Source organism: Talpa occidentalis, unplaced genomic scaffold, assembly GCF_014898055.3.
Source record: "Talpa occidentalis isolate TD23 unplaced genomic scaffold, MPIMG_talOcc4v2.1 talOcc4.2, whole genome shotgun sequence".
NCBI classification, from domain to species: domain Eukaryota; kingdom Metazoa; phylum Chordata; class Mammalia; order Eulipotyphla; family Talpidae; genus Talpa; species Talpa occidentalis.
This window is the reverse complement of record NW_023602073.1, coordinates 95187755-95209353: the sequence shown is the minus strand read 5'-3', so window position 1 is coordinate 95209353 and position 21599 is coordinate 95187755. Positions and strand designations below refer to the sequence as shown.

General features: G+C 33.7%; 1 protein-coding gene across 4 annotated transcripts in view; it reads left to right on the top strand.

Annotated features, from left to right (window-relative positions):
* RNGTT (RNA guanylyltransferase and 5'-phosphatase) overlaps nucleotides 1–21599 on the top strand; it is a 296605-nt gene that overhangs the window by 121488 nt on the left and 153518 nt on the right. For all 4 annotated transcript variants that reach the window (XR_008553280.1, XM_054699028.1, XM_037520092.2 and 1 more), the window contains 3 exons: nucleotides 7425–7560; nucleotides 16147–16218; nucleotides 21189–21353. Coding sequence is in view for 3 of the 4 variants with exons in the window: in XM_054699028.1 (XP_054555003.1) it covers nucleotides 7425–7560; nucleotides 16147–16218; nucleotides 21189–21353 (373 nt within the window). In the remaining variant the exon portion in view is untranslated. The remainder of the gene's footprint in view (nucleotides 1–7424; nucleotides 7561–16146; nucleotides 16219–21188; nucleotides 21354–21599) is intronic.

Sequence of the window (21599 nt, the reverse complement as noted above, 5' to 3'; positions counted from 1 at the left end):
TTGAAAGTAAAGCTTGTGTGTAGGATTTTTATCAATAAATTTTGGTCCTTTTGTAGAAGGAATAAGAACAATGATGTATATAGAGTTATCTGAAGTATTTTGCTGAGCTGCTTTAACTTATGTTGGTAGACTCTAGGTTGCATTTTCCATAGAATTATAGTGTGAATGGAGGTTCTCCAACCTAGCCTATGAAGCTTGCTTAATTCTTAAGGGAGCTAAATGACTTACTGTGTATGTCTGCTGTGACAAATGACAAAGCATACTGTTGCAGCACTGGTAACTAAACGAGCTGTAATTGCAAAACATGTAAGACGTACATAAAAATTCTATTTTGACAATTTAAAAACTCTGCTGGGCAAATCTGATTTGGTTTTATAAGCTAATGAAGAAATTAAGAATATCATGGAGATTGTGGAAGGGATTCTCTGACACTGGTTCTTTATATTTTTGTCTTAGGTGGATTAAAAATTTCTGTCTTAATTTTCCTTGATACAGATGTGTCACCAGCCTTGATTAAACGTTCTTTAGGCTCATTAGTGGACTAAGTGAATGAGACTAGAAGGAGAAAATGTTTTTTTCATTTCAAAAACTTGTAAAATGTACACATAACACAATTTGCTTTTCTTTCTTTTTTATTAAGAGTTGAAATAAATGGGAAGAATGTGTTGAAGATGACATGGGTATACTTTGCAAGAGATTACCAGAGATAAAAATTTATTGAACAGTGAGTTAGTGAGAGAAAAAAAGCAAAGTGTGTGTGAACCCCTATGGGGAAGGAAGAAAACAGGAGTTTGGCAAGTCAGCTGTTCTTGTATTATTTTTTAGAAATAGGTATGACAGGTGTTGTTGGCAGAGTCTAACCAACTGCTGTTATGTCAGGAACATTTATAATTGTATCTGAGGAATTGGCTCTAAGTGGAATTTTCTTTATAAAAATTTCGAGTATACATGAATTAATTTCTGAATATCTCTGTTACCTTGATGTTTTAGGTTTTGGGATGTATGTGCCATTTCTACTGGGAATAAAAATGAAGGGAAGTGTAACTGGTGTAGAAACCATAGCGGTTTGACAATGAAATTTTATGAGAGAAAAAGGTACAGAGGGAAAGTAAGCTCTGCATCTAGCATTATATACCATCTCTGTTGAAGAATGGGAAATAGATGGCATGTGTCTTGATATGAAGTTATATAAAGAGTTAGTATCATGTAAGCTTTGGTATTCAGGCTATGTGGGGGATATAACGGTGGGATTACGTTATAGGTACATTTAACTTTCCTTCAGATGAATATTGTGAGCCAAAAGAAAAAAAAAAAACAACAACATAACCATTAGTATTACACTGACTGTGAGCAGTAGACATCAACTTTGGGCTTTCAGGAGAACCAGTCTTGGAAAAATGCATAGGAATTGAGGGAGACCAGGCAGTAAGGAACAGAGCCAAGGTCAGGCACAGGAGCACGTTGAGTAGGAAGCCACCATTGGCACTTGTTGGTAGGAAGCCACCATTAGCACTTGTCTGTGTTGTTCCTCTGAATAATGTTATAGCTATTCCTGTGCCCCCTGTTGCTTGCCAGTTTTAAAGTTTTGGGAAAGGAGTAGAGACTGACTGAGATCCTGAGCCTATTTTCAGCCTATTAGGGACAGGGTAGAGAAAGTTGGGGAGTTTTGGTTTCTCATGTGAAAATGAGATTATCCATGTTGAAAACTGAGCTCATAGTGTCTGTCACTTCCCTTAAAATAAACTGAATAATTACTCTTTCTTTCTTCTAAAATTCTCATGGCTCAGTAAAGAAAGTACACCCAGTCCCTTATAACAGAAGCTTGGAAGTTAGCCTTGACTTCTATTCCCTTGGCTCCATATCCAGTCAAAAGCATATTGTCCTGTTAATCTGCCTCTTAAATGTCTTGAATTTACCCAATGAATCTATCATTGCCATTGTAGTTCCACTGGATATACTATAGAAGCCTCATAATTTCTGTCATCTACAGATTTCCCCCCACCCTATAAGAGCATTATATAGGGGTGAACTTTTGAAAATGTGGGTCAAATTATACTACTAGTTTGTTAAAAACCTTTCAGTGATTTGCTGTTTATTTACTTGCTGTCTCAGCTCCAGGCTATTCTTTTATACTGTGGTGGGGGATAGAACTCTGTAAACTACATTTCCCATTCTTTCCTGTCAGCCTTTTTCCTGTGGGCTTTCTTTGGGACTTTTGACAGGAATTTGGAAGGTGAGAGAAGGGAATTCTCTTGTTTCTAGTTTGTTTGTATCTCCTACAGCCAAAGGTAACTACCACTCATTTTCCAGTTTCTTTTGGCTCTCATGGCATCAGTCTTGCTATCCTCTCAGAAAATAAGCTTCTGGGCAGGAGGGGTACATTCTAGGTAGAGTGCCACTTGCATCACTTCCTTACCTACTGGTCTGTGTCCCCTTAGTCGTTTGAGCACTTTCTATTCTATACCTCCTCTGTAGAGATTCCAGCTTGTGAGGTCCCTCTCCTTAGAGGATGGGTACTAGCCATATGATGCCACCTCTTTAGAGTTTTGAGACACTAGCTCCATCCATGGATCTCCCCGATCCTCTTCCAGACACATCCCGATGTGTCCTTTTCCCGAGCTTCTGAATAGCACCTCTTCCATTTAGTTCCCCCAGCCCTTTGGGTGGTAATGCTTTCTGCAGTTATTAATCTCTTGATTACTTTACCTTTCCTTGTTTACGTTTCTAGCTTTCCTGTATTTGTATGACCAATTTCTGGTACTAATTTTTCCGTGCTTGAATTACTCATTATGGTTTGTTTCTTACAAGAGGTTTTTCATTTTCTAGGATAAGTAAAAAATAAAGTCTTCCTTAACTCTAAAGTCTTTAACTTCTTTAGTCTCAAGTCATGCTATTTCTTTGTTTTCACATCAATGTTATGTTTTTTGTTTTGTTTTTAAGTTGTCAGAATCTGCAATTTTTTTTGTCTTAAAGGACCTTACACACCTGGTAGTCTGTGCCAGCTCTGGTTATCACACCCTCCCGTCCCCGCACTTCACCCTCCTCCCACATAATGGTTGTTTGACTGACTCTTGCATAGTGCAGGGCAGAGACAGTCTACCTAGAGGTTGTAAATGTAGAGATAGGCTGTTATCTAGGTTTTAATATCAGCTTTTGTAAATACTATGTTTGATACTGTATTTAATACCTGCTTTATGACCGTGGGCAAGTTACTTATTGTCTGTTTCATTTCCTAATCTGGAAAATGGCTATGATAATTTTACCTACATAGGTAGTTGTAAGATTCAAATGAGATACAATGCTTTGAACATTGCTCTATGTGTAGTAATTGCTCAGTAAGTGATGATAACCCGATGTTATTATCAGCTACCTGAGGATCCCTCTGGAATGTCTTTTCCAGTCTCCAAACTGACAGGTTCCACTTTTTTTTGTGCCTCTATAACACCTTGTCCTTCATATTTTCAATACCGCGTTTGGGGTTATTTGTTTAATGTCTTGTTTTCTTGCTAAAGGTATAAATTACATGAAATTTCTTGAAAAGTCCGGGCTTGTTTACTGCTCTATCTCTAGCTTTTGGCACTGTGCCTGTACCTACCTGGTTGGTCCTTTAGTAAACATTTTTTTAAATTAGTCATTTTTAAAAGAAAAATCATTGTGAGTTTGATATGGATTATTACAAGATGGTGGTAAAGTGAATCAATTTAAATGATCAACTTTTTGTTTTTATTGCCCACTAAAAAGGTCTGATATGGATATTCTATAATAGGAGAGGAGAAATGCCTGCTAATTTTGAAGCTGCTGTGGTAGGAAGAACAAAGTATAGCATCCCATCTTATTCCATTGCCTTTTTCCAAAGGGAAAACGCCTCTTAGATTCTGATTAGACAGTATTTCTGGGGATTTTTTGTTTGTTTTTGTTTCTCCTTTAACTTTGATTTTAACTCTTGCTTGTAAAAGAAATTTGTGCTTATTTCTAAATTATCTGGAAAAGCAAAAAGGTAGAAATTAGGGAAGTAAATATCATTGATAATTCCTTAACATAGAAATGACAATTCTTTGACATATTGCTGTACTTTCCTGTCTACCTTTGCTATATGTACAAAGTTTTATCCCCCAATCCCATAATTGTATTATGCATTCTGAGTTTTAACTTGATATATCTTCATTTACTATATTGTGAATCTCTTTTCATATAAATATTTTTGTCACTTTAAAAAATGCTTGATTAGTAGGCTTTTACATGGAAATGCAGTATTTAACTTATCTCCTAAATTAATGGACATCTGTCCCATTGCTTTGCTTAACAAGTATTTATTGATTGTTTTCTGTGTGTATTCAAATAGACTGCAAGGCACATGGTCTGTGTAAAATAATAATATTAATGTGATGTCTGCTTTCATGGAGTATGATAAATTCGTAGAAATGTAATTGATCATCAAAGTTGATCTGAATTGGGGGTAAATTTAAATTATAAGATGCTTAGAGACTGTTTTACTCTCAGATAACTATTAGAAATGTCAATTAGAATTCTAAGATATCTGTTGTTAGTCACGCAGTATATATTTCTCAATTTTCCTCTTTGATTATATACTTTGTCACATTTTATTTGGTATATTGGGTGGCTTTACTGGGCTAGAGATCTCACATCTCATTGAATAACCTAATAGGTTGTTTCTAATCAGGCTGCAAAACCTGCATTTAAAGTAAAGCAGTTTAAAATTTGGCTTTTCTGTAATTTATGTACCTTTGGTTATTCTTTTTACTATAAAATAGTGAAACATGTTTTTTAATGCAGTGAAATTTCCACTGAGTTAATTTTTGCCTTTTATTGAGAATGGATATAAAATAACTTAATGTCAAATATTAGTTTGCAGTTGAGATGGTTTCCTAATTAATAAGAAATTATATTATACTAGTGATTCATTTCCACTGAAGGTAGAACATAATTATCTCCTATATCAGCCATCTGACAATATGCAGGATAGTTGCCTTTTTTTTTCTTTAAAGAATATGGCTGCTTTCAGAGACATTGGAGTGGTATGGAAATATTTCCACATTCCTTACTCTCCTTCCCTAACATGAAATATAGCCTATTACTCTTGTTAAAATGTCACATAATAAAATAACACATGTTCTGAAATGGCTAGAGTTCAAACCAAAAATCGTGTCCTAGAAACTTTGATTCCAAAGGCTGAACATTTATATTTGCAGAAATTTAAAGCTTAAATGCAAGTTTTATTTCCCACGAGCAATACTTTATAGTGAGACCTGTCTTCCAAAATCATTTCTTCTTTGGTCTTTTAAGTCTGTTATACAGATGCATACATAGACAGTCTTTTCTTATAATTGATACTCCACTTGAAGTTAAAAAATAGTAACCACATACACATAAGTGATTAACATAGGAATAGAAAATAAAAAATTATGACAGATAAAGCAAATATACCAGCATCCTGGGATTTAATGTTCATTCTAGTTGAACATTATTTCTGCCATCATTATATGATCAGAAGAGGCAAGTCATTTTCTTTTTTGGGAGTTAGAAATTTATTAACATGCTATCTTTACTAAATTGTGGAGAAAGTATATAAAATTCCATTGAATATTAACAAATATCAGGAGCAAGTTTAGGAAACAATGGGCTAAATAAGTTAAACAGACTTTTTATGTTTTCCCATAATCTTAAATATTCTTAGCTATATTTTGATTTTCTAAAAGAAAGTTACAGTGTTTCTCTAACTTACTTTACCATGAAACACTTTTAAAATAAATATATAGATTTGCAAAATGCTGGCCTAGGTCCTTAAAAAACACAGTGAATTGTGTCTTCATGCCATTCTGCAGATGATACCTTTATTTTACTTGACCTTTCTTTATGTTGATTTCAGTTCTCTTGTAAACACAATCCAGGCCAAGACTTACTTCCAAGAATCCTAGCTTTTTCTTATCTACCGGGAATTGCTACTTTTGAAAAGCGTATGGAGGGGACCTTGGGGCCTACATATTCCTATTGTCTGCCATCTTGCTCACTTGGCAGTAGTTCTGGGAGTCTGTCAGATGCACAGTCAGTGCAGACCTGGGCACAGTTTATTTTTCCTTGTGAATCTGAGTCTCCACATTCCTTATCTAGAAGAACTACAGCCGTTTAAATATATAGCAAGGGCCCTAACTATCACCTCCCCCAGTGGCCTGCTGGGACTAATTATTTTGAAAACAGTTGGTAACAGCATGCTTCTAATCTGGTCCCCAAATTAAACCCCTTTGGTCTTCCTTGGTGCTCTTAAACCTGTAGCAAACTTCTTTTACCTTAATCAGTGCTCTTGACTATGGTAAATGTGTCTCCTCTTTAGAACAGTTGCTTATGGAAAGTAAAAGATCCTTCATAATATTAATCAACCTATGGTATGGAAGTTGGCTTCCATCTTTTCATTTATTGTTTTTTCAGTCCCTTGGTCATGACTTGTTTCAGTTCCATCTTCCAGGTATTGTGTCCTGTTTCTAATGTATCTCCTATACACCATAGGTGGGAGGTTAGACAAGACTGGTCAGCATTCTCCATTTTCAGTGGTACATCCAGACTATATTCTTCCACTTTTTCATTTAACAGCAACCAAAAAAAACTTGACAAAATGATTCTGTTCATTTGAGGCTCATAGTCTTCTGGACTTTATATTTATATATGGTGTGAAGTAGAAAAATATCTGCTTTTTTATATTTGCTGTTGAGGAATCAATGATGATAAGTTGATAATTCAAAGAATGACACATGTTAAGGTATATAAATCTTCTTATGTATGATTGGCTTTAAGAAGATAAAGATTAATATAAATTCTCATGAGTTTGTGTTTAAAAATATTTTAACTTATAGTAATGAAGGAGAATGACACTTGAAATGCTTGTTTCTGGCTGTATGATAATATTCAAAGAGGGGGTTTAGCTGCTTTGTTAAGTGTGTAGTGTGGTAGGAAGAATATTAGTTTGAGGTCTGGCCATTTGCAAATCACTTTCATTTTTTCTACTGCAAAGTAGACAGAGTAATATCTAATGTTTATTTTAATGACCCAGTAAACGAAATAATTGCATGTATGTGTGTGTAAACTTTTGTAAACTTTGATGTTTAAGGTCTAATAAAAATTAGGGAACTATTCACTCTTAAGATAGATTATAAGGTTCTCTTGAATATCACATTGTCTCTATACAAAGCTTTGAATTCTCTTTACCCTGTGTTTTTTATAGGAAGCTAACACACAAAATATTTGTTATTTGTGGTACTTTAATCTGAATGATTTGGGGGGGTTTCGGGAACCCTAGTTAATGTAATTCCACACAGCTTTTGTAAGTGTAAGAAAAAACAATTTGTTACTTCTTATGACCCTATTCTTGAATTACACTAATAAATACTTCCTTTTTAATGTTTCATTTATAGGTATATGATGTTGATTGATGGCACAAATGAAGTTTTTATGATTGACAGAGATAACTCAGTGTTTCATGTTTCAAATCTGGAATTTCCATTTCGCAAAGATCTTCGTATTCATTTATCAAATACTCTCTTAGATGGGGTAAGTTTTATTTTATCTTTAAAAAAATTAAGCATTGCAATTTTCTTTCTTTTGTGAGTAAATGTGTTTTTATTAATTAAGAAATTTAGAATTGAATCTAGCATTTATTAAGATGTTAAATTCCATTTACTTTCTACCTGCACTTACAAACTGCTTAATATCCTTTAAAACAGAGTTCTGCCAGCTCACTCTTTGGCTATAAATATGAGTTTTGAGATAGTTTGCTTAGTTGAGAAAGCTGTTAAAGAATTTCATATTGCTCATTGTCATGGGCAAGATAGTAATTGAGCAAAATTAAATCTTAATTTTTTCTATGTTTAAAAAATACTTGTCAAAAATAACTAATTTTATTACTTGTCAATTGAATTTTAATAATATCACATCATAATTATGATAGCATATTTTCCATTGGCTTTTTAGCTATACAGGCTAGTTCTTGATTAAAGAGAACTGTATCTTGAAAGCAATCATTTTATTTTTAGGTTTGAATTTTGAAAGCTGATGAGAACTTTTCCATTCCAGAAAATTTTCATTTAAGTCATAAAATTACTTAAAAATATTTTAACTTTCTCTTATACAGTTTTCCTTTCCTGATTCTAAAACTATTGTATGTTGTAAATAAGAATTAAAAAATATATAGAACATTAAAAAAGAGTGACAAAAGTCACCTGACCAGCCACTGGAGTAACTTTTATTACCATTTTGATGAACCTATTCCAGACTTTTCTCTGTGCCAGTGTTTGATCTTACATCTGCTCCTGAGGAATGTAACATATTCATATTAGTAATAGTGACTCATATTCTTAAAACAGAATGTGTATCAGACTTTTTAGACAAGTTGGGACCACTTCCAGTCCCAGAAAGATTCTGAATAATCAGGGTATCTTTTCCCTGGTTGAAAATGAATGCTCTGATTAAATATCTACACACAACCACATGTTACATTTGTTTTGTAACTTATCTTTTTTTCCACTTAACAATTTGTTTTGGACAGCTTCCTCACATAAGCACCTAAGTTGTATATTATTGTATATGTCTACACTATAACTTGAGGTTTCAGGCTATATTGATTATAAAAATTGGTAGGGGTTGCTAATTAAAAATGTGACCCATTCCAGTTAGCCCATCCTGAATTTAATAAATTAGAATCTTCTAGGGGCCAAGGTGTTTGTACTTTTAGTAAATGTTCAAGTGACTGCATTCAGGCAAGTTTGAGAAATAGTTCTGTAATTTATTTAATTAGTTCTCTTTTGGTAGACATTTTGATTTATTTGTAGTTTTTTTCTGTTATAAGACATAATTGATGCATATCCTTATGCTGTTTTCCTTTCTCAGTTGTGCAATCTTTTTTTTTTTTTTTTAAAGATTTATTTATTTATCCAAGAACTGGGGTACAGGCCAGATGTGCGGGAGGGTGAGAGGATTCACCAGAGACAGAGCGGGGAACAGAACAGGCAGACCGACCGAAATACACTGCTGAGGGGAGCAGCATGCAAGACAGGAGAGGTCTGCTGCGCCATGTGGGTTTCTCCCTGGCCGGCCAGGATAGAACCCGCACTCCAGAGGCCATGGACAGCTTCACAGTGCGATGCTTAACCGCCTGCGCCACCAGGGAGGCCCAGTTGTGCAATCTTATAATTAAATTTCATATAGATGAGAATGTAGTGTTTATTAAGAATTTTTCGATTGCAAATGACTAAAGTCCAACTTCAAAGTTGGAAGTAACCAAAGAAAAATGAACTAGAATGACTCAAGCTATTAAGAAGGTTCAGTTTTGCCTGTTTAAGCTATGAATGAATCTGGGCTCTGTCTATTTCTTTGCTTTACTGCTTGTTCTCATTCTGGCATGAAGACTCTTTTCACATGGGAGGCAAGTTGCATTGCCGCTCAAGAAGAAAGACTTTTTTCTCCCAGCATCCACATATCAGTCCCAAGGGACCTTACCTGAGTTACATAACCATGGAGGAGTGATAGAGGGGGCCAGAAACTCACTGGTAGCACTACTACTTGGAGTATAAGAAGAGTAGTGCTTCCAAGGAAGGGATGGGAACAGTCTGTATGCCATAGTCATCATGTTGAATTCAAGGGTTTGTCTGGTTTAAATATGTCATGTATAACTGCTACCCTTCTTTACAGAAAGTTTGAAAACATGTACAGTTCTATCAACTGTGTGTATAGAGGATCTGTACACTGTCTTAAACATTGGGTTTTGAAAATTTAGTATTTTCTAATTTGAGGGACAGTATTATTGCATAGCAGTTTAGAGCCCTTACTCTAAGTGATGGTGCCACACTGCCTCCATCAGCTGTTACATGAGAGATACTTCATTCATATTTACTGCTTCCTTGTCAGTAGTGAAGTGAGACTAATAGCAGGGTGTGGTTCTTGGATAGTTTGTGAAATGCTGATAATAGTGCCTGATATAGTAAAATAGGTGTTTATCTCATAACTTGCATTTATATGAATTTAATGAGGCTTAACTTTTTTTTTTTTTTTAAGATTTATTTATTTATACAAGAACTGGGGTACTGGCCAGATGTACAGGAGGGTGAGAAGATTCACCAGAGACAGAGTGGGGAACAGAACAGGAAGACTGACTGAAATACACTGCTGAGGGGAGCAGCGGGCGAGAAAGAAGAGGTCTGCTGGGCCATGTGCACATCTGCGTGGCAGGCCGGGATTGAACCCGCACTGCAGAGGCTGTAGACAGCTTCACAGTGCTGTGCCACCAGGGAGGCCCTTTTTAAAAAAAACTTTTTTGAGTTATATTTCTTTTTTATTTTTAAAATTTACACTATTTTAAACAGAGGTAATATTGGGTTACTCCCATCAGGTATAATAACCACCATAGTAGACTCACCACCAACTCACTCATACTTCACTCCCATAGACCATTGTACTATATTTTTAGACTTGCTCTTAGCCAAAAGGCCAAGAAGTGATTGTACTGTATTTCTTTTGTGAGTTGTGTGTTTATCTTTTTCTTCAGTTTATGAGAAGTTTTTATCTTTTGGGGAACATGTCACATATTTTGAAAAAATGTATTTTTACTTTTCCCGTGGCAGAGAAACTTAAATTTATGTAGGTAAAATTATAAACAGCTTAATTTTTAATATTTGACTTCATATATTTTATTTGTATTTAAATAAATGATTAAATGTCTAAATATATAGGTTTATGTATAGAAATAATCTAAATACATAGATTAAATATATAGAAATATATAAATATCTGTATAGATATTTAAATATTGTTCTTTCTGAAACACATTTTAATAAAATGAAAAAAATGGGGGTGCAGTTGTAATTTCCAGCTGTCTATAAACTGTTGCATCAACACCATTCAGATATTTTGTTTTTAATTTAAAATATCCCATACTTCTCCTGTATACCATTTGTTTCTTTCTTTGTTTTCCTCTTTCATTAGTATTTTGTTTTCCAGTGGTAGTTTTAGATTGATTTAAATACTATGGCTTTAGCATACAATTTAATGTCAGCAGTCCAAGTAAACCCAGTCTCGTGACTGTTCAAGAGTTGCTACTTAAATTTTGCCTTTCTTTTTAGCCTTTGGATGAATTGGCTATTTGAGTAGTTAGGCTGTACAACTGTGCAAGAGTGAGCTTTTATTTATCTCTTCAGAGTAATCTCTGGTAGACTTATCTCCACACCACTCACCTTTCTGTTTGCAATATTTGGTTGTGAACTTACTCCCTGCCACACCTTCCCTGCCTTTCTTTGGAGGGAAAGTGATCCTATATACATTTCTTATTACTCCCCACAACCTCAGGTATCTCTTCTACAAGGACTTCATTTACTTAGGTTGTTAAAAATTTCTTTACTTTCCTCAGTGTTGGACTTTTTTCACAAACCAGATTAGATAACATTTGGCTAATATTTTCTGGAATTTGTGTAAGAACACTTCCTGTCTTAAGGTGAAATATGTCTGTTTCTTGTTTAAATTAACAGATATTGGGGCGATGGGAATCTGCCTCTGGATGGTCACATAAATTCTCAGTGATAATTATGTGTATGAAATATGTATTTATTTAACAAAAGGAAATCCACTTTCCAAGTGACCTGTATGCTTGTAGCCCCTATCCCATGTACCTTATTTTCTTTTTTTACCAGCTAAATATTGGAGCATTTGAACCATAAGATGAAAGATTGTGCAGAATTGAATGTCAGAAATAGTCATTTCTGAAGTATAGTTAAGGTGATGAGGCTTAGGATATAACCTAGAGAGAGTTAGTGGTTGAGGTAATCTGAAGAACATTGGAAATGATATCAAAGACAGTATTAGATGAGTTATGAGTAATGGCAGGAATTGAGGTTGAGATGACTGTGAGGTGGGCACTAATGATTGGAAAGGAGGAAGGAAGGTAATATGATGGAGAATGACAGGCAGCCAGACTGAGTGAGCAAATAGTGAGAGTCACAAAACAAAATTTCCTATACTGTGTACTGTAAATTTTCCTATACTGTGTACTTTGTGTACTCTAGTAAATTTTCATTCTTAAGATAGTGTGCAGTAAGATGTCATTAAATGACATATTTATAGACATACATTTCTGTAGTGTGTGTGTACTTTTCTGTGCATTGTGTGCAATCTCCCTCTTCTCTTGCATTGCTGTGGTTGGCAAGAGCCAATGGGTACTGGAAGTATCATTCATTGCCCATCTCCTGGGTGTGCCAAGCCATTCTTATTGTAGTTGTTATGACTGATACCCCTGGAAGTTGTGCTGCGCATAAATTGCATAGCCAATGCAGGAGCATTTTAGTTTTTCTTAATTTCGTTTAAGATATTTTTAAAAACATAATTAATAAAATAAAGAAAAAGACTTTTAAGTTGCAATATTTGCCAACAATTAGTAGAATTTATAATTGCACTTATTTTGCTGAATGCCTGTCATGTTCAAGTTGCTGTGTCAAAAGTTGTCCTTCGATGAGGCATTGCTTAGAGGTTTGAGAAGGCTCTGCCCTTGAGATATTTTACTTCATTGGGTGTCGGGGTGGAGAATGACTGGTAATGATGGCGGAGACCCTCAAATAAAACAGTACCCTGAAGATCATTATTTAAAACAATTTTGTGGTGGTTTAGAAAAGAAGTAAATTACATCTGATTAGAAACTAATAATGTCTTGTGGAGGAATTGGCATTAGGTATGGAATGTTTTCTAATAGAAAATTTTTGTTGGGCATGGATTGAGGGCATACCAGGTAGGAAATAATGCTGAAAAATTAGATGTTTAACCATCTGTGTATTTAACTTACTAATACTGTTTATTTTCACCCCAAATTTGGATAACTGAGAGCAGCATAATAGATTCTTGTGAGTCTTTAAAATAGCAATATGATTCATGATGTCAATTTACTTGGACCAGAATTATAGTTGCCATATCTGTTTTTCCAGTTAGTTAATTAAAACAGTCTTCTGTAGTTTCCTGTTTCGTCTACATTTTCATTTGCAAATTGTTTTTGTAAAATTCCAAATCCAAGAATAACTCCAAACCACCTAATTGTCTGACTTTAAGACGTGAGCATTGAAGCTTTTGTTTTGCTCTCTAAATTAAGTTCTTTGACCTACAAAATGGGGAAAAATTAAGTTTAGAAATGTGGCATTAATTCATTTGAAACAATCAGTAAATTTGATCAATTTTATGTTGTGGCTAAGAGGAGAATATACCACTAAATTATTAAGGTTAATAGCAAGAACCTTGGAAAAATGACATGTGTTTTCAACTGTTAGTTTTTTTATATGCAATATGCATGCTCATTGTTGAAATTTTAGAAAGTACATTATAAAGTAGAAAAAGTTCACTATCGAGAAAAATTACCCGTTAACATTTTGATATATTTCCTTTTAGTCATTTTGTTTTGCCTGTACTTACAGAATGCATGTAATCAACATGTTGCTGACATTTAACATATGTTGTATATCTGGGATTTTATTGTTTTCCTTCAATCTGAAGAACTCATCTTAGGATTTCTTTTTTTAAATTTAGTTTTATTTTACAAATTGAAATATAATTCACATGCTAAAAAAGTTCACTGATTTAAGGTATACAATTCAGTGGTTTTGTATATTTAGGGGGTGTACAACTATTAACCACTATCTAGTTTTATTAGACTTTTATCCAACTAGATTGGCTATTATAATTAGAAACAAGTGGGCCTTATCTGAAAGAACTTCAAGGAGTAGGTAACCTTTAAGTTTTGAAGGCCCATAGATTTTTCCAACGAACTTGTATTCCCCTCACCCTCAATATAATCCTTCAGTGGTTCCTCATAGCATATTATTCTTTTATATATGAACATGACATATCTTTAGCATAATTTTGACTTTGAACCTTTGAACCATGCTGAGCTTTGGACAATTTACCCAAAACTTTTTCCATTCCTTTGGCATAACTTTTGGACCATCCACTGTCCTGCTAGAAAATATCCGTCACATCTTCCAGCTTTCAACAAATGCATCTACAACCTTATTTTCAAATCTCTTTTTTGCGCTTCAAGTAGAAGTAACTAACTTCTCCTTAGGCTATTACCACTTGTCCTAATTTAACTGGGATAATAACAGGTGTATACTTGCTGTTTTAGTATAATTATTATTTTAATTGAGGTGATTTTATTTTAATATTCTAATTGAGGTGATTGTGGATACCTGCTTTAGCTAGTGACATTGATAGACCCATTACCAAATCACCCATAGTCTACCAATATAGTTCATTGTGCTTTCCTTTTGGTATTATTACTAATAGCAATCCATTTCACTGGCAAAAGTGTCTTGACTTAGACAAGGTCTGCCTGGTTATTCTATTTATATAGCCATCTATCATTAAAACTAACTCTTCATTGAATTTAGCTATTTATATATTTGCTTCTCTTTCTGGGACTCTGTTTCTTGAAGGTAGGGATTATTTACTTAATTTCTCTAGTAATTAGAGCTATGCCTAATGAATAGTTTGGTGTTAGGAATTATTGGAATGGTAGGCAGAAGGGTAGATGTCTGAGGACTTTCACTAAAGGGAAAAGAATATAGAAAAGATAGAGGAGAAGGAGGTCAAACATGCAGGGTTTTTTTTTTTTTTTTTTTTTGTGGTGTCCACAGTGAAGAATTCAAACTTCACATTTCTTCACAGAAATATTTAATACCAAGACAGTGGCTGGTTTAATTTTTTAACAAGTTCTTGAGGGATATAAAGTTAATATGCCTTGTTTTCTTTGCTTGGTGTTTGTTGAACAACTTTTGTCTGTAGGTTTGCAATTTTCATCAAAAGTAGACAGTTTTTCTTTGCCATTAACAATACTCTTCCCCCTTTTATAGATTTAATTACTAATGCTCTTTTTAGTTAAACTTTCCTGTGTTTCATTTTTTTTTTTATTTGTTTATTTAAGATTTATTTTTATTTATTTATTTATACAAGCACTGGGTACAGTCAGAAGTGCAGGAGGGTGAGAGAATTCACCAGAGCCAGAGCGGGGAGCAGAACAGGCAGAAGGACCAAAGTACACTGCTGAGGGGAGCAGCGGGCGGCAGGAGAGGTCTGCGCGCCATGTGGGACCCTCCTCCCGTAGCCGGGGAGCAGCCGGGGATCGAACCGGCGCCATAGAGTCTGCGGGAAGCTTCGCAACCCAGCGCTCAACCGCTGCACCACCGGGGAGGCCCCCTGTGTTTCATTTTGAATAGCTTCTATTACTGTGTCTTCTATTTTTGATTTTGTCCTCCTTATATATATTTGCTTCTTGGCATACCTGGTAATTTTTGTTTGGGTGCCAGATAGTCTCAATTTTACCTGTGGGGACTTGATATTTTTGTATTCCTATAGATGTAATTGAGCTTTGTTCTGGGGTACAGTTAATTTGTTTGGAAATAATTTGCTCCTTTCAAATCTCGCTTTTAAGATTTGTTAGGTGTTGTGTGTGAATTTTCTGTCATGAAATTAGATAAGAAAGATCTTGATTAGTTTCCTAGGAAGGATATGGAAAAACCGTAAGGTCAAAACTTAACTTTTAAGAATTAAAATTTTATTAATTAATGCATTATATACTTGCACTCATCCTTCAGTATCTTTTATCTCTTTTTAAGTCTGTTAGATTTGCGATGACCTATTCATTTACTCTAGTCCTATTCCCTATTGTTATAGTAGAGGGACCTAGAACCAGAGTGATCATATGGGTCACATGGGAACTACAGAATAGGGGCACTATTTATACATAGATTTTGTGATGAAAGTAATTGGGATTTCACAAATATTAAAGAAGTAATGGTTAAATGAAATTAATTTTTAAAATTTCCTGATATTTGGAATTTAAAACTAGTAATTCAAACATAAGACAAAATGTAGCATAGTAATTCAAATATAAAATAATGAAATATTAAATGTTTCTATTTTGATACAGAATAGATTCATAATGGGGATTTTGGGTGTTGACAAACTATTGACTTAATATGGGAACAAGTATGTTTACTTAGAAATTTCACCAAGTTGAATATTTATGATATGCTTTCTGTGTGTATAGTAACTTCCAGTTAAATTAAATAAATTCCTGTTAAAGTTTGTACAAACTTTCTTCTTTTCTCTTTCAAGGAAATGATTATTGACAGAGTAAATGGACAGGCTGTTCCTAGATATTTGATATATGACATAATTAAATTCAATGTAAGTACCTTTTATAATTTATAAAATAAAAATTGTCACTTAGATAATGGATATTTGTTTAACAAATAAATGTTACTGTTTTAGAGATAGTAGGGAAGAAAAATTGTGAGTGATTTGAAACTTATTTTGTCTCTTTTTCTTTCTCCATTGTCTAATATTTTGCATTTTCTTTGTCTTTATGTTTATCGGGTAAATAAAGAAGAAAAGCTTAACTGATAAGACAGTGTTTTGTACAGTGGAAATGTCCAGTTTTAGTTATCCTTTTGATAACAAGAGTCCCCAAATTTTATTACTATCACTTAAAAAGAGAAAATCTGATTGTGAATGTTGAGGTCTGATTGTGATTATTGATCTGATTATGAATGTTTTGGAGGCACAAATGTTATTTAGAGCATAACCCGGAAACTTAAAAGCCAAATATAAAATTCTTTGTTGTAAATTGGTACAAAAGAAGAGAAATTATATTTTCTACCTATTTCCTACGAGTTTTAGGCTAACCAATATTTTTTTATAAATGGGGGAGCGCTGTCTCCTTTCTCTTGATATTGAGCTCTGCTCTAATAGGGATTTGTTGCAAATTCACTTTGTAGTCTTAGAACTTTGTCTTAGACAACAGCCTTCTAATTCTTCAAAAAAATATAATAAATTTCTTGGGCCTCTGTGGTGGCGCAGGGGTTAAAGTCTCAGCGCTGTCAAGCTATTGCCAGCCACTGTGGCGTGAGTTCCATTCCCAGCCAGGGAGCTAACCCACATGGCACAGCAGACCTCTCCTGTCTCACCAGCTGTTCCCCTCAGCAGTGTATATCAGTAGATCCACCTGTTCTGCTTCCCCACTCTGTTGTTGGTGAATCTTCCCACCCCTGCTGCTCTGGCCTACACCCCAATTCTTGTATGCATAACCAAATAAAAATAAATCTTTAAAAAATATATAATAAATTTCAGCATACATAAAAGAATAGTGAATAATATGAGCAGTCTCATGTACTCACCACTACTTTTATTGAAACTTAACATTTTGTCTTTTTTTACTGCATGTTCTTTTTATTAAGATTAATCATTATAGATCTCATAGAAGGTTCTTGTGCACACCTCTCTCATCCTATTGATTTTCATGCTCACAAGCAGCTTCTGTCTTAATTTGGTATTTATTATTTCAATACATGGATGTTTCTAATAGTATTATTACTTTTGTGTATAAGATAGATGTAGTATTCTTTTTTTTTTTCAGTAGAACAGTGTTTATGATTGAGTCCAGTCACATTAAAGGTGATTAAGCATAGATAGTAGTCTTTTTTTTTTTAATTTAAATTTTATTTTTATATTCCCCATACAATTACAACCCCCTTATTTTGACCCCAATCCCGCCTTTCCCTGCCCCCCAACCCCCATAGAGTGTCTCTGGTTCATAGTTGTTTGTTGATTTTGATATTTTCTTTCTTTCTTATTCTTTTTCCTGGTCCCTTATTTAAGTTTCTAGATTCCAGCTGTGAGTGAGACCATCCGGTATTTTTCTTTTTCTTTCTGGCTTATTTCGCTGAGCATGATCCCTTCCAGCACCATCTATGTTGGTGGGGATGTAGTATTCTTTTTTAATTATTTTATATATGTTTTACATCATTTTTCATTTTCGCACAAGAGTTTTGGTATCATTGTACTATATCAAGGGACTCAACATTTGCTCCATGTTGTTTTGTTTAGCTTTTCCTGACTTAATATGTGTAAGTTAGTTCATTTCATTAACTAATAAGTATTACAATATCTAAATATACAGAATTTCTTTTGTTCTTTTGTTGGATCTTTGGTTTTCCTTTTTTTTTTTTTTTTTGCTAATATACTACACTACTGTTATATTAAGTAATTGTATGTGTGTGTACACACACACACGCTCACTTATTTATTTCCCCTCCACCTGTGTACTTTGAAGGTTTCTCTAGAATAGTTCTCATTCATGGGATGTAATCACCTGGGAAGTGCTTTAAAAAGTCCAGTTTCTCATCACTACTTTATGGAGATTTTGATTAAATTGGCAACCACAGCTTTTTAAGACTGCATTGCTAAATTTACAGAAGTAGTTGTACCAATTTACCGCAGTTGGTAATATCAGACATTTAAATTTTTGCCAATTTGACATGTGTGAAATGGTTTCTCATCTTGTTTTAATTTGCTCTTTCCTGATTACTGATGAAGTTAAGCATATTTCATAAGTTTATTTTTACTTGTTTGGATTTTTTTCTTTTGTGATTTAATTGCATGTTCAAATAATTTTTAATATTTCTGTTCGTTTGCCAATCTTTTTTTCTTTTCAATGTGGAGGAGTTATTTTTTTTGGCTCCTAATCCTTTCTTGGTTATATATGTGGCGAACAGTTATCTTTTGCAAATCAGTATCATTGATGAACAGAAGTTTTTGATTTTTATGAAATACAACTTATTAGATCTTTTCAAAGTTTGTGCTTTGGCCTTATTTAGGATATTCATTCACATTTTGCTCTAAAATGGTTCAGTTACGCTTTTCATTTGCAGGTCTAGAATCATTCATTTATATACATATTTATTGAGTTCCTATTACCTTATTTGATTGGCTTTTGATGTCACATTTTTTCCATTTCTTATTTTTGATACCAAGATACATTTAGGCTGAAATAATGATTTAGTTTTTTATTATTTCATTTACTTTGGGCCTTTGTCAGTGATTAACCACTATTTTGAGTCGCCAAATCCTGGTCACTATTAGAACTTTTTTTTTTTTTTGAAGTAATAGTTAAAAAATACTCAGTTCCTTAGCAAGAATTTCAAGTATTATTCTAGTACTGGGTATACATAGTGACTAGACTTAATTTCTTGCCTTCAAGAAATTAATTTTAGTGCACTGGCCTCTGAACACAGCCACTTCCCAGCAATGAAGTAGAATTTGGGAAGAAGATAGGAGAACTTCTATTTATTTGCTCTCTTTTTATTTTTTTTTATTGTTTTATAGCCTATGATACGATTCTACATACATACAGTTTGTTAAAAGTTAATATCCACGTGTCCATATTTGTTTGTTAGGATATATGTTTAAATTGTTATAAAATCAAAGGAAACTTGCAGATTTACACTAGTCTTTTGGATGATATTATAAATGTAATGAAATAATTTTAATGATTATGACATATAAAGATATGTGAGAGATGGAAATATATGAAGTACTGGAGAGGTGGTATTCCAGTTCACCTTTGGTGTCACTGAGTCATTGTTGTGTGGAATTGCAGACAGAGAAAGCAACATGGATTAATTTTGAAGGATCAAATCTTTGTAGTCAGTAGCATCAGATGTTTGTTAGCATACCCAATATGTTGTGAGATGTGGAACATAGGACAAAAGGAGAATGTATTGGTATGGGGCCTAGATTACTTTATAAGACATTATAGTTGTGTTTTTCATGTAATATGGCATTATTGAAGGATTTTAGTTATGGTAATGATATAAACACACTTCTGTTGTTTTAAAGATAACTCTAGTGGCAACGTGGTATTTGGAAGTGAGAAACAACTCAAAACAGGGAGACCTGCTAGTCAGTAATTAATTGAGTACTTCCTGTAGTCTACTTGATGTTTCAACCCCTATCTGTCAGTATTTTCCCTTATTATGTGGGCAACATGGATTTGGAGGTGAATTTGCTTTTAACCTGTTCTTTTTTTGTTTTACTGAATTTGTGTATCTTTTGTGGGGAGCACATATGAGGATATTTAGACTATATCTTTTACGTATCTTTTAGAATCTGTATCTACTGTATATCTTTTAGTATTTGTCAGGCTTTTAATTTTCATTTTCTTCTAAAAAAGGAGGACTTGCTTGTTCTATTTAACTCTATACATCTTTAAATTCATCTAATAGACCTAATATATAAAAGTAAGCATTCTAAACTTTCCAACATTAGTGATGTAGGTGTCATAGAGAAGATTACCCATGGGCTGTTTACTAGTATTTGTTCAGTAAATAACCTTTACAAACCTGTAAGGGGAACATATTGTATTATCTCTTACCTAGCTCTTGCTAGATTTGTCTTTCTCCTTATTCTTTACTGAGTAACAATGTTGTCATACTTTTGAAGTTGAGAAAAAAATCATTCCTACTGCATATCTAATGTTCACAGTGTAAGCAGTGCTGCCATGCAATATAAACATTATGTCCGGTAAATGTTAGGTTGAGTGACGTGGACAGAAAAGATGGAAAAAAAATGAATGGAAGGGTGATTACTATCAATCACTCCTACAGCTGTATTTGTGTATGCTCTATGAATAGGACATGCACCCATCCTCAACTTATACAAATGTGTGTATATATTTTTTATGTTTTAAACTATATATACTATATATGTGATATATGTGTACAGTGTGTGCATATGTACATGAATGAAATTTTATTGGGGAGAAGAGAACATTCTACAACTGTATATTGAATATATTATGTAAACTGTCCTCTATCAGATGTGTTTGTCTAATATCCTTTACTAGCTGATGCTTATAAAGTGTTAGCACTTTAACAAAAAAATGTAAGTGACCGTGTTGTTTATTCTTATGTGTTATTTGCTTATGCTTTCCTGAATTTTGTGGGTTTTAATTTTTATGCAGGTTAATTTTTATACAGGTTTATACAGAATTTTAATTTTTAATTTTGTATTTATGCTTTGATTCAGATGTGAAAACTTTAAATCAGCTTACATTAGCATAGCTTTATATCACTGCCCATACTATTTTGTGCATAATTAAAAAAAGTGTGTGTGTGTGTATGTGTATGTTTAGGTATGCCTCTAACATTAGTCAAATTAATTACTAGGACTTTCATGTATGGTTGTGTAGGCTGTGCAATGGACAACCCCAAAGGATGCTATTTATATAGTCTTCTGTATACAGTGTGACAGCCTTGATAATTATTTTGATAAAATCATTTTTTGTGTTGAAATTTAAGTAATTGTCTCATTTAATTCAGGCACAGCCAGTTGGAGACTGTGATTTTAATATTCGTCTGCAGTGTATAGAACGAGAAATAATAAATCCTCGACATGAAAAAATGAAGTCTGGGCTCATTGACAAAACACAGGAACCATTTAGTGTCAGAAACAAGCCATTTTTTGACATCTATACTTCAAGAAAGGTAAAATTTTCAAGTTAATACTTACAGTGTATCATAATTCAGAAACATGAATCACATTTTTACTACCCAGTTGTTTTGATTTTTCCGGAAATTTCTTGAGTTGAATATAATGCTCTTTTGGGCAAACATGTTGCCAGATGCTTCTTTTTGGTATGATTCTCAGTGATAATGAAGCTTAAATTAGATTGCTTCCTTGTTTAGTATTTGATTAATGGACTTTTGGTCCATATTAAGTTTTTTAAAAAG